At 32.0% G+C, this 18,967-nt stretch overlaps 1 protein-coding gene, 2 non-coding genes and 1 pseudogene across 3 annotated transcripts; 1 reads left to right on the top strand and 3 right to left on the bottom strand.

Moving 5' to 3' along the window:
- The first annotated feature begins 1,594 nt into the window (after window positions 1-1,594).
- On the top strand, window positions 1,595-1,666 carry TRNAD-GUC (transfer RNA aspartic acid (anticodon GUC)). Its single transcript has one exon. It is a non-coding gene; the product is annotated as a tRNA-Asp (tRNA).
- Window positions 1,667-4,136: 2,470 nt separating this feature from the next.
- LOC141718600 (putative UDP-arabinopyranose mutase 1) lies at window positions 4,137-6,285 on the bottom strand. Its single transcript, XM_074520978.1, has 4 exons — window positions 5,873-6,285; window positions 5,083-5,333; window positions 4,829-4,997; window positions 4,137-4,686 (listed from the first exon to the last, which is right to left on the bottom strand). The coding sequence occupies exons 1-4, from the start codon at window positions 6,182-6,184 to the stop codon at window positions 4,357-4,359; spliced, it is 1,062 nt and encodes a 353-aa protein (XP_074377079.1). The 5' UTR covers window positions 6,185-6,285; the 3' UTR covers window positions 4,137-4,356.
- Window positions 6,286-12,452: 6,167 nt separating this feature from the next.
- On the bottom strand, window positions 12,453-14,865 carry LOC141718601 (cytochrome P450 85A1-like; annotated as a pseudogene).
- A 3,392-nt stretch (window positions 14,866-18,257) lies between these two features.
- Window positions 18,258-18,364, bottom strand: LOC141722029 (small nucleolar RNA R71). Its single transcript, XR_012575065.1, has one exon. It is a non-coding gene; the product is annotated as a small nucleolar RNA R71 (small nucleolar RNA).
- Window positions 18,365-18,967: the final 603 nt, after the last annotated feature.

The raw sequence follows: 18,967 nt of genomic DNA, 5'->3' as shown, positions 1-18,967 counted from the left end.
ATTTTTAAATTTTTTAAATAATGACATTTTTAAATTTTCATTGTGGGAAGAAATTTGAAGAGTTTTCCTAAATTGATCATAATAATATGTGTCAATTAACAAATAATTATCACTTTGGTTATAAGTTTTTTCAATGGATCGATACTCTTCTCTATATTTTTGCTAATTTTTTTATTCATATTTTTGTGCGAGGAGGTTGAAAAAATATAGAAGTCGGACACTTGATTAAATTAGAAGAAGTGAAAAAACTGATAATTATTTAAGTTGTGTTTGAACCTATTTGTTTAGCGATATCATATGTTTTTTGTGACGATAAAGATGTGAGTTCGGGTAACAATTTGACAAAACCATTCTTTTAAAAGGTGAAAAAAGATTTCAACAATTTATAAAAGTTTAACCACTATTTTGAAAATAAGTACGAAGAAGAGTCACCATTCTGTAATTTATGCTTTAAATATATTATTTAACGGTAAAAACTTAACTGTAGTTGACGGCAGCCATTTTTTTGAAAGACGGAACAAAAAGTTGGCCATTATTTTGAAATTTTGAAAATTTGGTAACTATTTTGAAAATCAATGTAAAATGCGGCCACCCTTTTGTAATTTACTCTACATATTTTCCTCGATTTTTATGTATTATATATAGGGCTGTCAAACGGATAATTCGGATACGGATCTGCCTATATCCGTATCCGGATCCGAATCCAAAAATTCGTATCTGTATCCGTATCCGAATCCGAAAATATTTAAAGAATAATATCCGAATCCGGATCCGCCGGATACTATCCGGATACGGATAATATCCGGATCCGAATCCGATTTTTCCATCAGATTTTTTATTTTTATATTAAAAATTTTAAAAAATTGAAAAAAATTACAGTAAAAGTTAAAATTTCATTTTTAAAAAATTTAAATAAGAGTTAAAGAGATTTAATCCTGTTTAATTTATTTTAAAATTAATTTTTATTTATCTTTTCAATATATTTGTTATCTTTAAATTGTTGAAATCAGCTGATTTTTTTATATATGTCAATATTGTTTTTACAATTATATAAAATTTGTATAAAAATAATATTTAAATATATATGTGTGTGTATATATATTTATATACACATACACACACTATAAATTTAATATAATAAATTTTAAATTATATAAATATTTAAATATAATATATTTATTCGGATTCGGATATTATCGAATACGAATATGCCTATATCCGTATTCGCAATCGCCGGATTCGAATACGGATAATATCCGTTTTGTTTCGAATACGGATAATATCCGCTTTATTTCGGATACGAATACGGATTTTTCGGACGAATATCGGATTTTTCGAATTTTTTTGACAGTCCTAATTATATATTAATTATAGACCAGCAATGAAAACTGAAAAGCATTTCTACTAAAGTACCTCCTGACAAAAAAGAAAGAAAGTAAAGTATTTGATACCTTAATTAAGTAAATCAAAACAACTTATTAAATGGTTTAGTTTTGTATTTTGAGCATCTTTATATTTTCTAAGTGCTCGCTCTGTCCAGGTTAACTACAGCATCAGGTGTGAAGATGGTGATCAAGAAAAATATTCACAAATGGTCGTTGTAGTATAGTGGTAAGTATATCCGCCTGTCACGCGGATGACCCGGGTTCGATCCCCGGCAACGGCGCTTTTTTACAATTTTTTCACTGAATGAAGATTGTTTTATAGATTTTTACATGTTGTTTTTGCGGAAGGTTCTGTTTAGAAACGTCAGCTATCCTCATCACTACTGCACTACAAAACTGCAGTTTGAATGCAAAGTACATCTGCTACATGATTTTATTCGTTATCTCCACATAATTTCTGATTACTTATTTTCTTAATTTGGTTTTTTTGAATATTGGCCATAGTGATACATTAAATTGCTATGGTGTTTGGAGGTCCATTATACAGTCGTCATTCCCCTGTTAAATGGCATTCTTTAGTGTGGAAAGGAACCAAAGAATTCATTCTTCTCATTGTATTGAGCCTCTGAAATGTTACATAGTCTCAGCAATGGTATTACAGTGAAGGTGTCTACTTGCAAGCAGTTTTAAGGTAAAGATCGAAACAACAATTATATGTTTGGTGTTTGTCTCAGCCTGGTGTTTTAGCTTTACTGTTTAGTGCTGAGTTTCTGTTTTTGTCGCTGGCTTTTCGTAGTGCTTTAGGAGAGACCCTAATTTTTTGTATTTCTTTCTGTTGAGTTTATATAACTTTTATTTAAACCAAAAAATTGAAAATCTTAAGTGGCCCTTGTTTCTCAAGCAGAACATGACAAGTAATCCGTAGGTATTCCTCAACGATTGGTTCATAATATGATTTCTGAATAAATATTGTATAAACTAATTAATAATGAGTTAGTTTCAACTTGAAAGGAAATCAACTATGAATTTATTCTTGTATGCTCAGAATAGGAAATATAAGATGTAATACATTACTTGTACATCTTGTAAATTTAAAAGATCACTCGAACATGATTAAACAATTACTGTATTGAGTATAAATTATTTTTAAGTGACATTTTTCGTACACTTCAAATAAATAATGAAAGACAATATAATTTATTTTCTAACAAAACCCGTGTAAACTGAAATTCAAGAGAGCATTGCTAAAAAATAGTTGTACCTAACACTAATTATTATGCTAGTTTGATATAATATTTCAAAATCTTATAGAATTAACTCTTTCAAAAAATATAAATAAACATAATAAAATATGAAATATTAGGTTATTGTTTTATATTTTATAGCCGATATAATATCCTAGATTTTAAAGAAAATTTTACAATAAAAATTTAGTATATTCAAAATTTGATGAATTACTTAAAATTCAAATCAAATTCAACTTAATTCTCAAAATTTGAAAAATCCTTAAAATGATTGAATTCACCCTCTGAACTGAGTATATGAAGATAATTAGTATATGAAGATAATTGGAGCTTAAAATATATATTTTAAAATTTTTAGAAGTAAGTAATTTTTCTCATTTTTTATTTAAAAACAAAGTTTTAGCAAAAACATTGTTAGTAAATTAAAAAAATTACATTTATAAAACTAATTTTAAATCTAACCAAGTAGTTGGTGTAAAATATTTTTATATAAATACTAGTTATCCATAAAAGTATCAAAGTTGAATATTTTTGTTTAAAAAACATAATTTAAAAAAAATTCTATAACACCCGTGACCCTATTTTTACTTGCTCTAACTGATGGTTCCTCAATTATGAAAGGAAATACTCCTATTTTCCCATCAAAATACAAGTACCATTTTCATCATACCTAGGTTAAGCAATACACTCATAAACATTATTTTGGTTATAAATCTCTTTGATTTGGAGGTTCAGTTTAATTCGTCAAATAGTACTTTTGTATTGTTCTCTTCATATTTTAGTGTATATGAATTATAGAAAAAAATGCGATGTGATTTTTCCTTTCTAAATCAGCCATTGAACGGTAGATTTAGGTGACAAGAAAGTGTTCTAAAATTTGTTCTTAAATGCAAGGAATTGATGTACATTTTCTACTATATATCGATGGCAAGTATCTTTATATTTTCTTTGCATATTAGGAACTTCACCAATTTTTATTGATTATAAAACCACTCTCCATATCTTTGAAATTGTCACTCTCCTTGAAAGGCAAGATTTTTTATCATTTCTTTTTTGAGCTTCGTATTGTTGTAGTTTATTGATAGTACTTGAAGAATTTAATTTTTTTCTGTATTTGACAATCTCTTTCCTTTTGCAGTGCCTATAACTGAACCTGAAATTAAAGCATCACTTGAATCTCCCGAATTTGAAAATGTAGCTGCCATTTTCTACCTTTGGTAGATGGGTGTATTTATATGTATATTTTGAAAATTTAGTTTGTACATGTGTTTTTCACTTTTGGAGCCAAATTTTGATGGAGCCAACTTTTATTGTAATTTGGACGGGCTGTTGTATTATTTTCCCCTTTTAGCTAATTACTTTGTACCTTTTTATTAAATTAATGCTTAACTACTGATTGTTTCCCTTATTTTATTGATTATTTTGTATTGTTTTGTCCTCCGTATCCAATGACTATGCAAATTTTCTCGTGGAACGGAGTTAGCAGTTAATAATGAGTAAGTTTCAATTTGAAAGTAAATCAACTATGAATTTATTCTTGTATGCTCATAATCGGAAATATAATATGTATTACATTACTTGTTCATTTTGTAAATTCAAGAGATCACCCCGAACATGATTACACGACCAAGTTAACTAAGTAAACTGTAGAAGACATATGGTAATGTAACACGGTAAAACACTATTATATGAAGCCTAGAAAAGACTGTCATTTTTTGTCTAACGCTTCACTTGCCGTTGGCCACTTTCAAATCTTTAGGAGGGTTTAGTTCATCCCAGGCTTCAATCCACGTGACCATAGCGTCGCTGAGCTTAGTAAAGTAAGGGTCAATCTTGCCAAGCTTTTCCTTAACTTGCTTGGACAACTCGATGTAGCAAGCTTGAACAGTAGTGCATTCCTTTGGAAGGACAGCTGCTTGAAAAAATGGAATGATCTCTTCTTGCCAGAAAATGCCTTTGTACTCCTTTTTCAAGTTCACAAATGGATTGCTTGCTTTGCTGTGCCATATGTAGGGAAGCCCAGTCTTAACTCCAAGTCCCAAATGGTCACAGATTACCTGTAAACGAGATAAGAAATCAAATAAAAATTTAACAATTAGTAGATTTCAGAGATCAGTATTGTCCATATGATGCAAGTTTGTATATTTTGAGATTGCATTGTAAAAATAAGGAGACAACTAAAGGAAGGTTGAAATGCACCTTGACACACCAGCCTGCCCACATATCGTCGTAACGACCAATAGGCTGGCCGTCACCCATAAGACCAAAGTACATGGCAGGGCCAATGAGATCGCGATCAAATGCCAAATTCATACCACACATTGGAAACAATGTACTCTTTGGTATGGTCATTACTGCGTCCACATACCTAACTCAGAAGGATATTAATTTACGATAACAGAAACTATCACACTTAAACATACATGCAAATATGTGGGTAGAGAACAGCAGACCTCTTGTTCCTCTCACTAGGCTTCACAAGTTGTGTAGGCGCATCATAATCAGGAATGTTAAGCCAGAGACCATGTGAAACAGCAGTTGGAACACCCTCTCGAAGGCTGAAAGGATAGCCACGGACGAAATCAGCACCATCTGCATAGGGATCATACAGGGTGTTGAAGAAGTAGGGAGAGGATGGACAGAGTAAATTCTTGATGTGTTGCTCCAATGCATTAATGTCTTGACCGCTTGGATTTTTTGCAACCTTATAAAAATGCACAAAAAAAAACATTCAGAGACATGTAATATATATAACTCCTAAGTATGTAACATCATTTCAGGATGGACACATAACATGAAAAAGAAGCTATATTTTACTTTTTCTACACTCCCATTTGTTTATACTTTTCTTTTTGGATATCTCTTCCAATTATTTACATTTCAAAATTTTTCAAAAATAGTAAAGTTTTTATAATTTTTAAATTAACTACATCCACTGCTTTCCTCCACTATACCACTTTATACATATAATATTAATCGGTCCCACTACTTTACTCATTTTTTCAACTTTTTTCCACTATTTTATCATTTTTTTCTTGAACTCCGCGCCCCACCCAAATATAAATATTTGAGAGGGACGTAGGGCCCCACCCAAATGTAAACATTTGGGAGGGACGTAGGGAGCAGTAATTAAAGGGGAAAACATAAATTCAGCAAGACCTGAAGCTGGATCAACCAAATGTTAAATAATATTTGAATAGGCTAGACATAATATAGTATGAAATGTAGAAATTTGTTACTCACGAAGCAATCATCATCAATGGTGAAAATATACTTCTTCTTAGAAACCATGTAACCGAAACAACGACAAGCAGAGTCCTTAAAGGAAATGCAAGAAGCCTTAGGACCAAGAATCTTGTTAATGTCGTTACGATTATAGAGATCATACTTAAAACCATCAGGAACTTTGATGGTCTTAGAAGGATCACCATCCTGAACAATGATGAGATGATAAGGCTGAAAGAAAGGCCTCCACATTTCCAAGAAATCCAAGTTTCTAATAGTTGGTATAACAATGTCTAGCTCATCTTTCAAAGGAGGAGAAGCAGTAGCCATGGTTGAAGAAAATGTAAAAGAGTGCAGAGTTAGGGAGAGTATGAGAGATAGGAGGGAGAGAGTTATATAAATAAGTGAGAGAACAGAACACGCGAGAGCAAAGGTTAAGGCAAGAGAAAGAGGGAGGCGTGTGAGGTGCAGGACTTGTTCTGTGCCTTTACCGCACTTATAGCCGTAGCGTTTGTGCGTCTTCCTTTCTATTTCTTACTACATTTTACTAGGTCTATAAACGAGCCAAACTGTTCATGAGCTACTTGAACTCGGTTCGTAAAAAATTCGAATTCGGCTAAAAAATAATCGATCCGAGCTCGAGCTCGACTTTTACTAGTTTTTAACCGAGTCGAACTCGAGCTTCAAATTATTCGGCTCGTAAGGTTCGCGAGCCTTATGAAGTCTCTATTATTTTTTAATTTTTTTATTATAAATATATTTTTATGTAAATATTTAAAAATTTTTATAGATTATTTATTTTTATCGAGTCGAACTCGAGTCGAACCGATCATATTTCAAATTTTTGTTAATATTTAGTGAATTAATTCGAGTTTTCGAGCCGAACTCGAGCCTACCGAACCTTTTACGAGCCGAGTTTCGACCTTAAAATTAAAGGCTCGATCGAACTACTCAAACCCGAACTATTTTAATCGAGTTCGAGCCGAGCCTTACACCCCTACTTATTTTACTACATCTTTATTTAATACTACTACTAAACTTCTATTTAGATCTGCATTACTTTTGTTCATTAATGTGCCAAGATTAATTTAACGATCAGTTATATTTCCTGAAATCAAGGCGTGTCATAGTTTGTGTAACTCTCCGTTTATTGGCATCAGTGCAATTTTTTGTGATAAATTTTCTTTTCGAAATACTTTCTCTATTTTTTATATATGACATTTGAATTTCTGACACACATATTTAAAAAGTTTGACCGTATAGTTAAAATAATTTTTTTCAAATTTCTTTTTATGAATAAAAGTTTTGATCTCATATTTTTATTCAAAAAAAATTTCTTAAATATAATAATTATAGTTATGTGGTCGACCCTTCTAAATATATGTACCAAAAAGTCAAACGTCATATATTAAAAAATAGAGGGAGTATTTGAATTTCTATGGTACACGTAGTTCTAAAACCATTTTCAACATGATCTAACTGATTGTGTATTTTTGAAAAAATAAACGAGCCAGTGCATATATTGTACTCGCTGCCATCGAATTTTATACATTACTTTTGATACGTTTTTCAATACTGATTTAAAATATAACTCCATAATATTTTTAAATTTATTTTCCTTAATAAAAGTTTTATATTTAAACTTTTATTCAAGAATTTTTTTTAAAAAAAAAACATTATAAAATTATATTTTATAAAAGTCTCGAAATACGTTCAAACAATGAACGTATAATATTTAACGGGACGGAGGGAGTATAATTATGCGCTCCCCGAAATTAAAACACATCCGAGAACAATTTTGAATTCATCAGCTTTGATCTGATTTTTAACATACTGTACAACCTGATTAGTAATTACGGGACCAGAGAAAAGTTTCTTGACTACTAGCATATGAGTTGGCGTTATTAGCACAACAACGTGAATACTGATTGAACACGAATTTATTGGTTATACCAAGTCAGATTAATCAATTGAGACTTAACTTAAACATATATTCTGCGCAAAGTATGGTTATTAACTTGTTAATTAGCAACTATTCATAATAAAAAAATATATAAAGGAATAACTGAATAAGAAACTTGATAATTATCCAGAAACGCGAAGAACGTGATATACGGAAAAGCTCTTTTTTAATTTGGCGTTTACTTTTCACGTTACTTGGCTGGGTTCGTCCATGCACCACCACTTCACAGTTCATAAAATACATGCACGCGAGAGTGAGATTTGGTTGGCATTATACATGCATGTCAAATTGACCTTATAAATCGGATAACCATATCGATTTTGGATCAAATTAATTTGGGATCAAATTAATTTGGGATCGGCTTTACTTTCAAATTATAATATAATTGGAGATAATTCGGATCGGATCAAATATAATTCGGCTTGGTCTAATTCAAATTAAAAGTAGATGAAATTCAGATAAAAATCAAACAAGATTTATTTTGAATTAAATTCGGTTTAGATATTTTCGGATCATAATTTATTTATGTTTTTATTTTGTGAGACTTAACATATATTTTTATTAAAAGTAGTATTTTTAATATAATATAATTTACTTTACAAAATAATATGAATAATTAATTATATTATCACAAACACAAAATAGTTTTAAGTATGGATTTTTCTTATTTCAGGTCATATTCGTTTCAGATAAAATATGATTCGATTTTTTTCGATTTCAGTTTATAATCAGATTTAGTGTTTCAGATCATTTTCAGTTCGGGTAATTTTCGGATCGATTTAATTTGGTTTTCAGATAATTATCGGATTATAGGATTCGAATCTATGATGTAATTTCGATTTTATAAATTTCGGTTCAGTTATTCAGATTCGAATCCATTTTACCAGGTCTAAATTGTCAAATCCATAAATAATTAACTTCCGTAAATATAAGTTTTCCGTCTTCTAGCTAAAAGAATAATTGTTTTCCGGACACTGTCCTAAAACTCTATATACCGGCACGATTGATTGATTAATTGATTGAATAATTATTTCTTTTATATTTTCCCAAATAATGTATAGCTTGTCTGAATCATTTCCTAAAATAATACTTCATTTGTCTCGATTAATTTTTAATATTAGAAATAGAGCGCGCAACACGAATTTCAAATCTCTTATTTAATATGATTACATAGATTTTTTTTTTAAATTTTTTATTGAAATATAAATTAAATGTCTGAATTTTTATTTAAAAAAGAAAAAAATTAAGATAAGAATATCAAAATATGTATCAAACCCATTATTTCAAACGTTAAAAAAAACCTACGTGACCGAGGAATTATCAAATGTTGCATCCCCACGGTCCTAAGAGTAGTTTAGATGATGAACAACCTAATGCCCAAAATTTAAAAAGGGTCCAAAAATTAAGAATTATGTAATTATATAATATAAAAATAATTTAAATTGGCATATGAGATTTTTTTTTCTCTCGAGATCAGTATTCTAAAAAGCGGAAATCGGATTGTTCGGTAGAGGGACCTTTCAGTAATTAATCAGATAATCGGTGATTAATCGGATTGATTCATCAGAGCAATAATCGAAAATAATTTATTTAATAAATAATTCTATTTAAATCTTACTAACCTTCCATAAGATTTACAAAAATAAAATCACATTTCATTAATTCAATATTGATCTTTAAATGGTAAAATTTACAAAAAAAAAACACCATCACTAGTACATAATTGTTAGTTAAGTAGTTTATATTAATTAATTATTATTGACTACTCACTAGTCACTATTTGTTAGTCAGAAAAATACTACCTACTAGTTCAAACCTTTAAGATTTAAAATAAATCGAGTGAGGGTAGTACAAAACAATACAAATATGAAAAATGTAATTACTGTTGAATAAATTAGAATACTTAAAGATTGTTAATCGATCAAATAAGCGAGTTGAGTGTTGAGATTTGAGAGTAATTCAGTTAGGAATTTGTGGAGATGATTTAAGAATATAACAATATACGATTGTTTCTGTATGTAAACGAGTCAATATATTAATATATTATTATTATTTTTAATTATTAAATGTTAAATGTTAATTATTATTTTCAAAAAACTTTAATTTTTCTTTTAAAAATATTCTTTTAATAATTTCAAACTTTGACCGGTTCATTTTGACCCGATTCGGCAGATTTTTTTCGAACTGCCCGACTTTTGATCTATTTTTCAAAAAACCGTATCTTGACACAATGAACGATTAATAGAGACGAGACTCATATAAATTTCGATTAATCGACCGATTAATCGATTAATCAGCAGATTTTTAGAACACTTTTGCACCCCTCAGAATTCACTTTTATTCGATCATTTGTACCCCATTAAATCCGCCTTCTTTCATATCTCATTTTCTCTCCTAAAATAATTTATCCTCAAAATCATCTACATGACTTCACCAATCATTAAATCTAAATATTTCTCAAGAAAATCAACTATAACTAACAGTAAATATTTTGAAATCTTGACATATTCTTAATTATGAATGTCAACTATTATTCTCTATTATTTATTTTTACTGTTTATATAGAGAAAAGTCGTAATTCAAAATGTTGCATAATGCAACTTGCATCTCAGGACTTAATAATACATTTTGGCCTTAATACTCCTAGGTACATATTTACCTAATCCTAAATTAATCCTAAATTATGTGAGTACAAAAATTAGATAAGTAAAAAGAAAATTTTAATTTGAATGCAAGGATATTTTTGTAACTTCAAAATTGAATTAAAATATTAGAATTCTTTCTGTCAAAATATAGTGTGTACTCATATAACTCAATAAAGTATGTACTTAGAGTGTTTTTCTTAAGTCATTCTTTAAATATATTATAAAATTTTGACTCTTAACAAATTAATCTTAGCAACTTAATGTACATTTACCTTCGACAGCATTTTTAATATTCACTCTTTAAATGATATTTTAATATTAAAATATCATTATTAAATAGGAATACAATACAAAATATAAAGAGAAAGTGAATGATAATAAAATATAATTTAAGAGTAATTGGTTCATTCTTAAAAGAGAGGAGAGAAAAAATGTTCTTAAAATTTTAAAGAATTTATTGAAATTTCAATTTTGTTAACGGTCTCTGTTTTCTAACTTAAAAACTTGTTTAAAGATTATGGTGGAACAAGCATTTCTCTCGTACATCTTTCATACTAAACTAGGATGACAATCAGGTTGAATCAGATCGGAATTCATAACCAAACCCGAAAATTTTATCCATACCCGAACCCGAAAATATCCGAAAATGAATATCCGAACCCGATTCATCAGATTTCGGATCGGATTCGGGTATACCCGAAACCCGAAATTTTTTAAATTGGAGATTTATATCTGAACCCGAATCCGAAATCTGAAAATTAGTATAATTATCGATATTGCAAGTAATTGGGATCGAACACACGATTTATAGAGAACGAATTTTAACGTGTCATCTTCAACCACTACACCACATCATTAATTGTGTTATTTTATGTATAGCTAATATTAAAAAAATCAACTCAATTGATACCCAGTTTTTTAGATTTATTACTAAAAGATGTTTTGTTAACCTTATAAATATTTTCACCCGTTTAAATGATTGAATAATCATATTTAATTAAACTTTATAATTAGTTAATTTTTAACATAAATATAAAAATATATGTTCTAAAAATTATATAATAATATGTATAATGTATATTGTTAATATATATTATAATATTATAATATTATAATGTGTAATATATAAAATTCTAATATTATATATATATATAATAATTCGGGTTTTTTTTCGGATTTTGGGTTCGGATCGGGTTCAGATAGAGTTTCGGATTTCGGATCGGTATACCTAATATCCAAATCCAAACAAAAATTTTCGAGTTTAAAAATTAAATCCATATCCAAATCCAAAAAATCGGGTTCGGTAAATCCAAAATTTCGGATTTCGGATCGGGTATCCGTCGGATCGGATTATTTTGCCACCCCTCTACTAAACTTTCTAGAGTACACAACTGCGAGTTTCAATTATATTAAACTCGGCCCATAATTCAAATGACTACTGCTCAAGGATGACTTAATTTTAGGACAGAAAACCTCTATTTTGGGCCCCTATCTTCTATCAAAGATCTTTATTTAAAATGGGCTAACATGCTTTTGAAAGCCCATTTCCATCTCAGATGAGATAACATGCTCCGGAAACCCCCCTTGGAGTTGCATTTTTCACATACGATAAAAATACATGACACTTCTTGAAATTCATTCAAGTGAATTGTTAATTTCAAAAAAATAAATTAAAATATTAAACATTTGGGTGAGTACGTGTGCATTTATATTCTATAGGCAAAGATTATAGAGTAGTATTATCTCCCCTGTCAAAAAATAAAAAAAAATAGAGTAGTATTATCTCTCACCTAGGAATTACTTAGGCAGCACTTGATAAGTCTGGTTTGCATTCGGTTAACTTATGCAGATGCAAAAGTCTTAACATCACAAAATTTTGGTTTTCTCATTCTGTTTTAGCATCACACAACTGTTTTCTGACCTACATTTCTAATGTACAAGCATGTATTAGGCTAGCTTAGGAGCCATATGGCCAAGTTATCTCTTCTTCACTAATTCTCAAGTCAGAAAAATGTTCATCCCAAACCAACTTTTTAGTATGCTGAAATTTTGACATGTAAGCCTTTCGGTGCTTCAACTCTTGGAAACTTTATCAGCTCCTCTCCTCCTAAATGCGTAAAAATGTCTACATTTAACAAGAAGTATATCTAAGGTGTTATTGGCACCTGTATCTGGTAACAAAGTAATGCAGGAACATCGAAATTTCTGCAATCCCCAGTTCCTTTCCAGGACATTGCCTGCTTCCTCTCCCAAATATGAACAAGTGCTTCTGAGCATCCATTCTCTCTACATTAAAAACTTCTAGTCATATTAAGATTCCACTTTGTAAAGTCTTTCAAATGAATTTACTTCCAAGTACCGCCGAAGAGGTCACTGTGTGGAAATGTTTCTGTATTTGTACATTTTTTTTCTTTAAAAAAATTCAAAATTATTATTGTGTACTTTGTAGTAATTAATTTGTTGCAAATCTACTTACCAGCCATCTCCATGGATTAAAGGAATATGGATCCGGATATAGATGCGAGTCATAATTTGTTTCTCTTGTGTAAACATAAATTCTCCATCCTTCTGGAATAATATAACCTGAAACACATGAAAAAACAGTGAACATCATAATTTTATTTATTAATTTATTGTTATGCCATGTGATGAAATGCACTGGCTGATATGGTAGCCATGTTGATGTGGATGATGAGATGGTAGGGAAGTAGGGTGCTTGGAAGGAAGATGATTACAAAATCATAGACAACCAACCATATCTTCTTTTGTAATTGAATTATTTATAAAAATGTTGGATATTATTTTAGTTTTCAATTTTTTTTGAGCTGATGAAAAGCTATTTTGTTTAGTATACTAGTGACTTACCATTTAGTTCCATTTCCTGAGTATTTTTTCGCGCCGTTCACAATTGTAGCTAATCTGGATGTCTCCAAGATTACCTGAAACATGGTCACAAACATTAGTATCTTAACTTGAAAGTGTTTTTTTAAGAGACAAACAGGGTTATGGCAGGCCCTTTGCCCCGATACTCCCACACACATGCCTCCAATGAGGCTTGAATCGTATTCTCATATGGTGATGCAATTATATGTAATATATATTTTGCTATTTGATCCGACTTACAGCGCGAGTGAAGCTCACAGACTTGTAATCGTTCCAGTTAATCGCCTCCTCTGCCCCCTTACTTTCTCTCATTGCCAAATGCTCATTCTAAAACCATAGTAGAAATCAAGTTAGACAAAGCAACTAGAAAATACAACTATTCATGTCAGAGAATATGCATATGTTCATAAGGAGAATTAAATATGCTGCTGATTTATTCTGACTTCTTGAAGTACTCTTGGATGACCATGAAGATATTTGACAGCCATCATTGTAGTAGTAGAAATAGTTTCATATCCTGAGTACAGAATTGTTATAATTTGATCAATTATCTCTTCATCACTCATTTTATATCGATTTTCTTCACTGCTCATATAATAACCAAGCATGTCACTTTTGATTTCCTGAGAAGCTCTTCTCTCCTGTATAAGTTGTCTCAGCATGCTGACTATGCTCTGCCTTGCCTGTGAAAATTCATGAAAAGTACAAGTAAGATAATCTAACATATAAAATCTTTCATTTACGTGCCATGTAATTTACCTGAATTCCTCTTTGATAATCTGTATTAGGCAGGTTAATTGGCAATGAAATGGTTCCTAATACCAGCTTGGAAAATTCAGGCATAAATTCTTTGCTCATTGAGGCGGACTCTATTCCAGCAATTTGCTTTAGTGATGACAAAAGCGCCTTCTGCAATAATATATATTCAAGTCATAAAAAGTCGGAACAAATGTAAGGAAGCACTACTACATTCTTCTAAACAAACCTCTATGGTTTTTTGTTGAATATCAATGATTTTGTTGTCCCAGTTACTGAGGTGTGATCTCATGAAATCGTCGATTTTTGGAAGATGTTGATCTCTGATCATAGCAGGGCTGAGAAGAGCAAGCACTGCACCTCTCATCTTCTTGTGTGCGGAACCATGAAAAGCTGCAATGTTGTACGTTCCTTAAATGTCAAGCATGGATTGCGGATATCCTGGCACAAGACCTTTAGCTTCATTCATTCATGAGGATATATCGGTTCAGCTCTGGATCCATAGATATTATTGTCGGACAGCCCAATATATGGGACTTGAAGAAGCTTCCAAACCTGCAATTTTTTATTTTTATTTTTTAGGATGTTCTATTAGCTTTAATAATGCTATAGTCACAATCTATGAAGAAGAGTTACCTTGCTCTTTGTTTTTTGATGAAGCTAGGTCCATGTTTGAGAAACTCGGTAGTTTCACCGATAACTGGCCACCCCATTGTGCCTGGTGGCAAGCCTTTTCTCATGTACCTCATTTCATTCCATCTTAACAATATTGTGCTCAAGAGAATATAGTTGTAAAATGGAATACAGTTTTGCAACTTATGCTCTATAATAACGGTGGTTATTTTTCTTTTCTGGGTCTTTTTGTGTTAGCTTGTTTAAGCTAGTTGAAGCGTGCAAAATATATAGAGCTCGTGGATAGTTCATTGTTTGGAAAGGGAAAGTCCCCCAACCGTGTGTAATAAACTACCTATCAATTCAACGCAGCCACTCTAAGTTTACTACAATAACAGAGCTCCACTAGATTAATAATAAAGCGTACGACAGAGAAATTATAAAGGGATTGGAGGCGTTTGAATACACGATGAGAATGAGAATCGGAAATGAGAATGTAGGGTATGAGAATGGGAATGAAATGGAAACGCAAGGGTATGGTGGGTTTGATTTATCCGCAAAGAGAGAATGGAGTTCTCAATCCCCACCACTAAATTGATAATCCAAACACTATCATTTGGGGTTTAAGGTTCCGATTATCGTTAACCGGACACATTAACCATCAACCAAACACCCCCTAAAGGCTTTCGAGAGGCCCCTTTTCTCTCCCAAAATTTATTAGAGTAAACTAAAACAATTATCTGCGTAACCCTACCCCTTCTCCTTCTTATTCTCCTCTCTTCAGAAATTACTTCTTTACGCTCCTGTCTTATATTGACTTCTTTGCCCTTGTGTTTTTTCCCGGAATACATAATTAATTTCTTTGTGTCTTCTTATTCTTCTCTCTTCAGAAATTACTTCTTTACGCTCCTGTCTTATATTGACTTCTTTGCCCTTGTGTTTTTTCCCGGAATACATAATTAATTTCTTTGTGTCCTTGCTATTCATTACATTCGGGGGGAGGGGGGGGGGGAGAGTTTCACCTTGTCCTTAAGATGGAAGTCGGGAAATCTAGCCTTAAAGATATTTGCTTCTTCGCAGGTTGCCTCGAACAATGGAGCCATACCACTTAATCAAAACCTCTCCGAACCCTATTGAATCTATCGCACATCCACAAACATTTCTGTCTTTGTCACCAATTCTAACTCAGATGTTATTTGTTCAGGAATTACAGTAGGTGCTGACAGAGGTCCAATGGTTCTTTTGAACTGTGACGGCCTCAACCCCGGGGTCAGAATTTGACGTCACGATCAACAACAAACCACAAATATAATACAACCAAACTCATTATTATTACATAAACACGACCACTTACCAAGATCTTGTCCAGGTTTAAGTATGAATTAGGCTACTCAACTATTACATCATTTGAATAAGTTTGATACATACACACTTATTGTTGAGTGCCATTTATGTCATGTTATAACGCTCCGTAAAGCTTTGAATTGATGATTTATACTCAAGTTGTTAGTGTTTTTAACGTATTTTGTAGTGTTTTGCATTTCAGGCATTTATCAGAAATCCAGGTGATTTAGCATTGTTTTGATGCTAATATGGTGTTAGGATGATGTCAAGAAGATTGCTCGTGAAAAGACAAGCTTAAGACAACAAGAAAAGAAGAAGTCAGAAAATTCTCCAGAGAGTCAGCGCAACCGCACTGTAGTAGCGCGCGGCCGCGCCAGGATGGCAGAAGTACAGCGCGCCCGCGCTAGTCAAGCGCGCGCCCGCGCCGTGTCGGGAATTCAGAATCCTGATTCTCTTGTGATTTTGATCCGTCGGACTTCTAATCTACATGGGCTACTATATATACACAATTTATGATCGTTTTTCATAACAAGACGTATCAGAGCTTATGGAGAAGGCGTAAGAAGACCGTATAGCACAAATCAACAAAGGCGAAGATGATCTAGTTTATTCTTGTGATTCTTTATTCTAAGTTGTAATCTTGGATGCTAGTTTTCTTATTTCTTGAACCTATACTCTTGTTTCACGTACTTGGTTTATTATTTATTCAGTATAAAGACTACGTTTATTATACCATGCTTTCATCGAAACCCACGTTGATGATGAATCCGATTATGGGCTAATCGTTATCGTAGGGTTCTAGCAGATTTATTTATGGATTTCAATAGTTAATCTTGTTTTGATATCTTAGTGTGTGGTGATTGTATGATAACCTAGTATTGGCTGTGCTTATTTGTCTTATGTGCGTCGCGAACATATAAGATAGCGTGTTAATCTCTAATGAAGTGACAGTTAATTTAGAGGTTTAGAACTTGCCATGCTAGCATAGGTTCATGTATTTTTTATGCATGATTCGTAGGTAATTTTAACCATCTTACTTGCCCTATATAATCAAGATAGATAACTTGCGCATTAAACCTTTGTGTTGTCAAAATCTATAGACGTATAGGGTCTCAACATACTTGGTGTATATTCAGCTTCTATCTCTTTTGTGGATGTCTGGTAGTATGTTATTCGTACAACGAAAGTTGGTGTCTAGCAGTTTCATGTTGTCTGATTAGTGTCATCACCATTGCATGCTAAGGTTAAGAACAAGAGGACTTTGAATGAAGTATATAATGAAGTTAGAATCCTTTGTTTGTCTAATATTATATTTTAAACCTTTAATCTCTCATTTAATTGCATGTTAAGTAATATCTTAGTTATAAACAAAACCAACTTGTTATTCGTCTTAGCATTGAATAATAACCATATCATTGTTGCATAAGCGCATAAATCATAAAGTTAACCTAAACCAGTCTCTGTGGGAAAGAACTAGAATTACTTGCGAACGCGTATATTTGAGTGAATTATTAGCGCGTGTTCTAGCCCTAATAAGTTTTTGGCGCTGCTGCCGGGGACTCGGTGTTAATTTTTAGTTTATGTGTTTGTCATCAGTGATCGTTAAAGTTTATTGACTCGAACATTGTTACTTAATTATTTTCTTTGCGTGTTTCAGGTACTCTAGCAAGCATGTATGCATACGCGTTCGCGGTCTCGTAAGAGAACTCTGGATCAAGTGGAGGAAGAAGTTGTGGTTCATCGGCAAGTTTTTGAGGAAGAAGAGAAAGTCGAGGAAGAAGAGAAAGTTGAGGAACCAGCTATAGTAGTAATGGGAGATCAAACAGAAAATCTGAAGGCGTTGATGGACTATTCTCAACCTAAGATCAATGATATTCAGTCAAGCATTATCAGGCCAGCCATCTCGGCTAACACTTTTGAGATCAAGTCGAGTACGATTCAGATGATACAGAATTTAGTTCAGTTTGGGGGTTCTCCTATAGAAGATCCCAACATGCACATCAGGGATTTCATCGAGATTTGCGACACTTTTAAGTTCAATGTGGTAACTGAAGATGCTATCAAGCCGAGACTTTTCCCATTTTCTCAGAGGGATAAGGCTAAGTGTTGGTTACATTTTCTACCAGCAGGCTCTGTTACTAGATGGGAGGATCTTGCTCAAAAGTTTCTCACTAAATTCTTCCCTATGGCGAAGACAGCTGCAATCGGGAATGCTCTAACTCAGTTTGCGCAGCAATCTGGAGAATCTTTGTATGAGGCTTGGGATCGCTACAAGGAGATGCTAAGGAAGTGCCCACACCATGACATGCCTGATTAGCTGATCATAAACTATTTTTATAATGGTTTAGGCACACAGTCTAGACCTATGGTCGATGCAGCGTCTGGTGGAGCCTTACGTGCCAAAAGCTATAATGAAGCTTATGAGTTGATTGAGCTAATAGCATGTTAGATATATTTGATAATGTCATGGCTAATATGTTTTATGTTTAGATTTCAGATCTTATGTGAACAGAACAAATCAGTACTTAACTGATCAGTACTTATACTGGACGACAGAACTTAAGGGATATCAGTACTTATGTTATCAGGAGATAAGCATCAGGAGATAGATATCAGAACTTAAGTGCTGAAGGACGATCAGATAAGGACAGTAGCTGATTAAAGTTAAGAAGATCAAGATAAACATAAGAAGAGATATGGATGAAGAAGGAATTCCGTGAAGAATGGAATACTTGGAATAGAAGATATCTGATTGATATATATTAGGAAGCAGAATTATATTCCATATCAATTAGCGATTATCTTGTAACTGTGTAGTATATAAACACATACATAGGATTTACACTATAAGTGTTATCATTATCGAGAATATTATTTACTGTAACCCTAGCAGCTCTCGTGATATTTTGT

The sequence above is a fragment of the Apium graveolens genome, chromosome 4 (genome assembly GCF_009905375.1).
Source record: "Apium graveolens cultivar Ventura chromosome 4, ASM990537v1, whole genome shotgun sequence".
Taxonomy (NCBI): Eukaryota; Viridiplantae; Streptophyta; class Magnoliopsida; order Apiales; family Apiaceae; genus Apium; species Apium graveolens.
Note: the sequence above shows the minus strand (reverse complement) of the source record. Positions and strands in the feature narration are given on the sequence as shown.

Excerpts from the sequence above, each read along its gene's own strand:
- LOC141718600 (XM_074520978.1), bottom strand. The coding sequence starts at position 6,184 with ATGGCTACTGCTTCTCCTCCTTTGAAAGATGAGCTAGACATTGTTATA. Across the intron at positions 5,334-5,872 it reads CCATTGATGATGATTGCTTC|GTTGCAAAAAATCCAAGCGG; the intron begins GTGAGTAACAAA and ends CATTTTTATAAG. Across the intron at positions 4,998-5,082 it reads CCTAGTGAGAGGAACAAGAG|GTATGTGGACGCAGTAATGA; the intron begins GTCTGCTGTTCT and ends CTTCTGAGTTAG.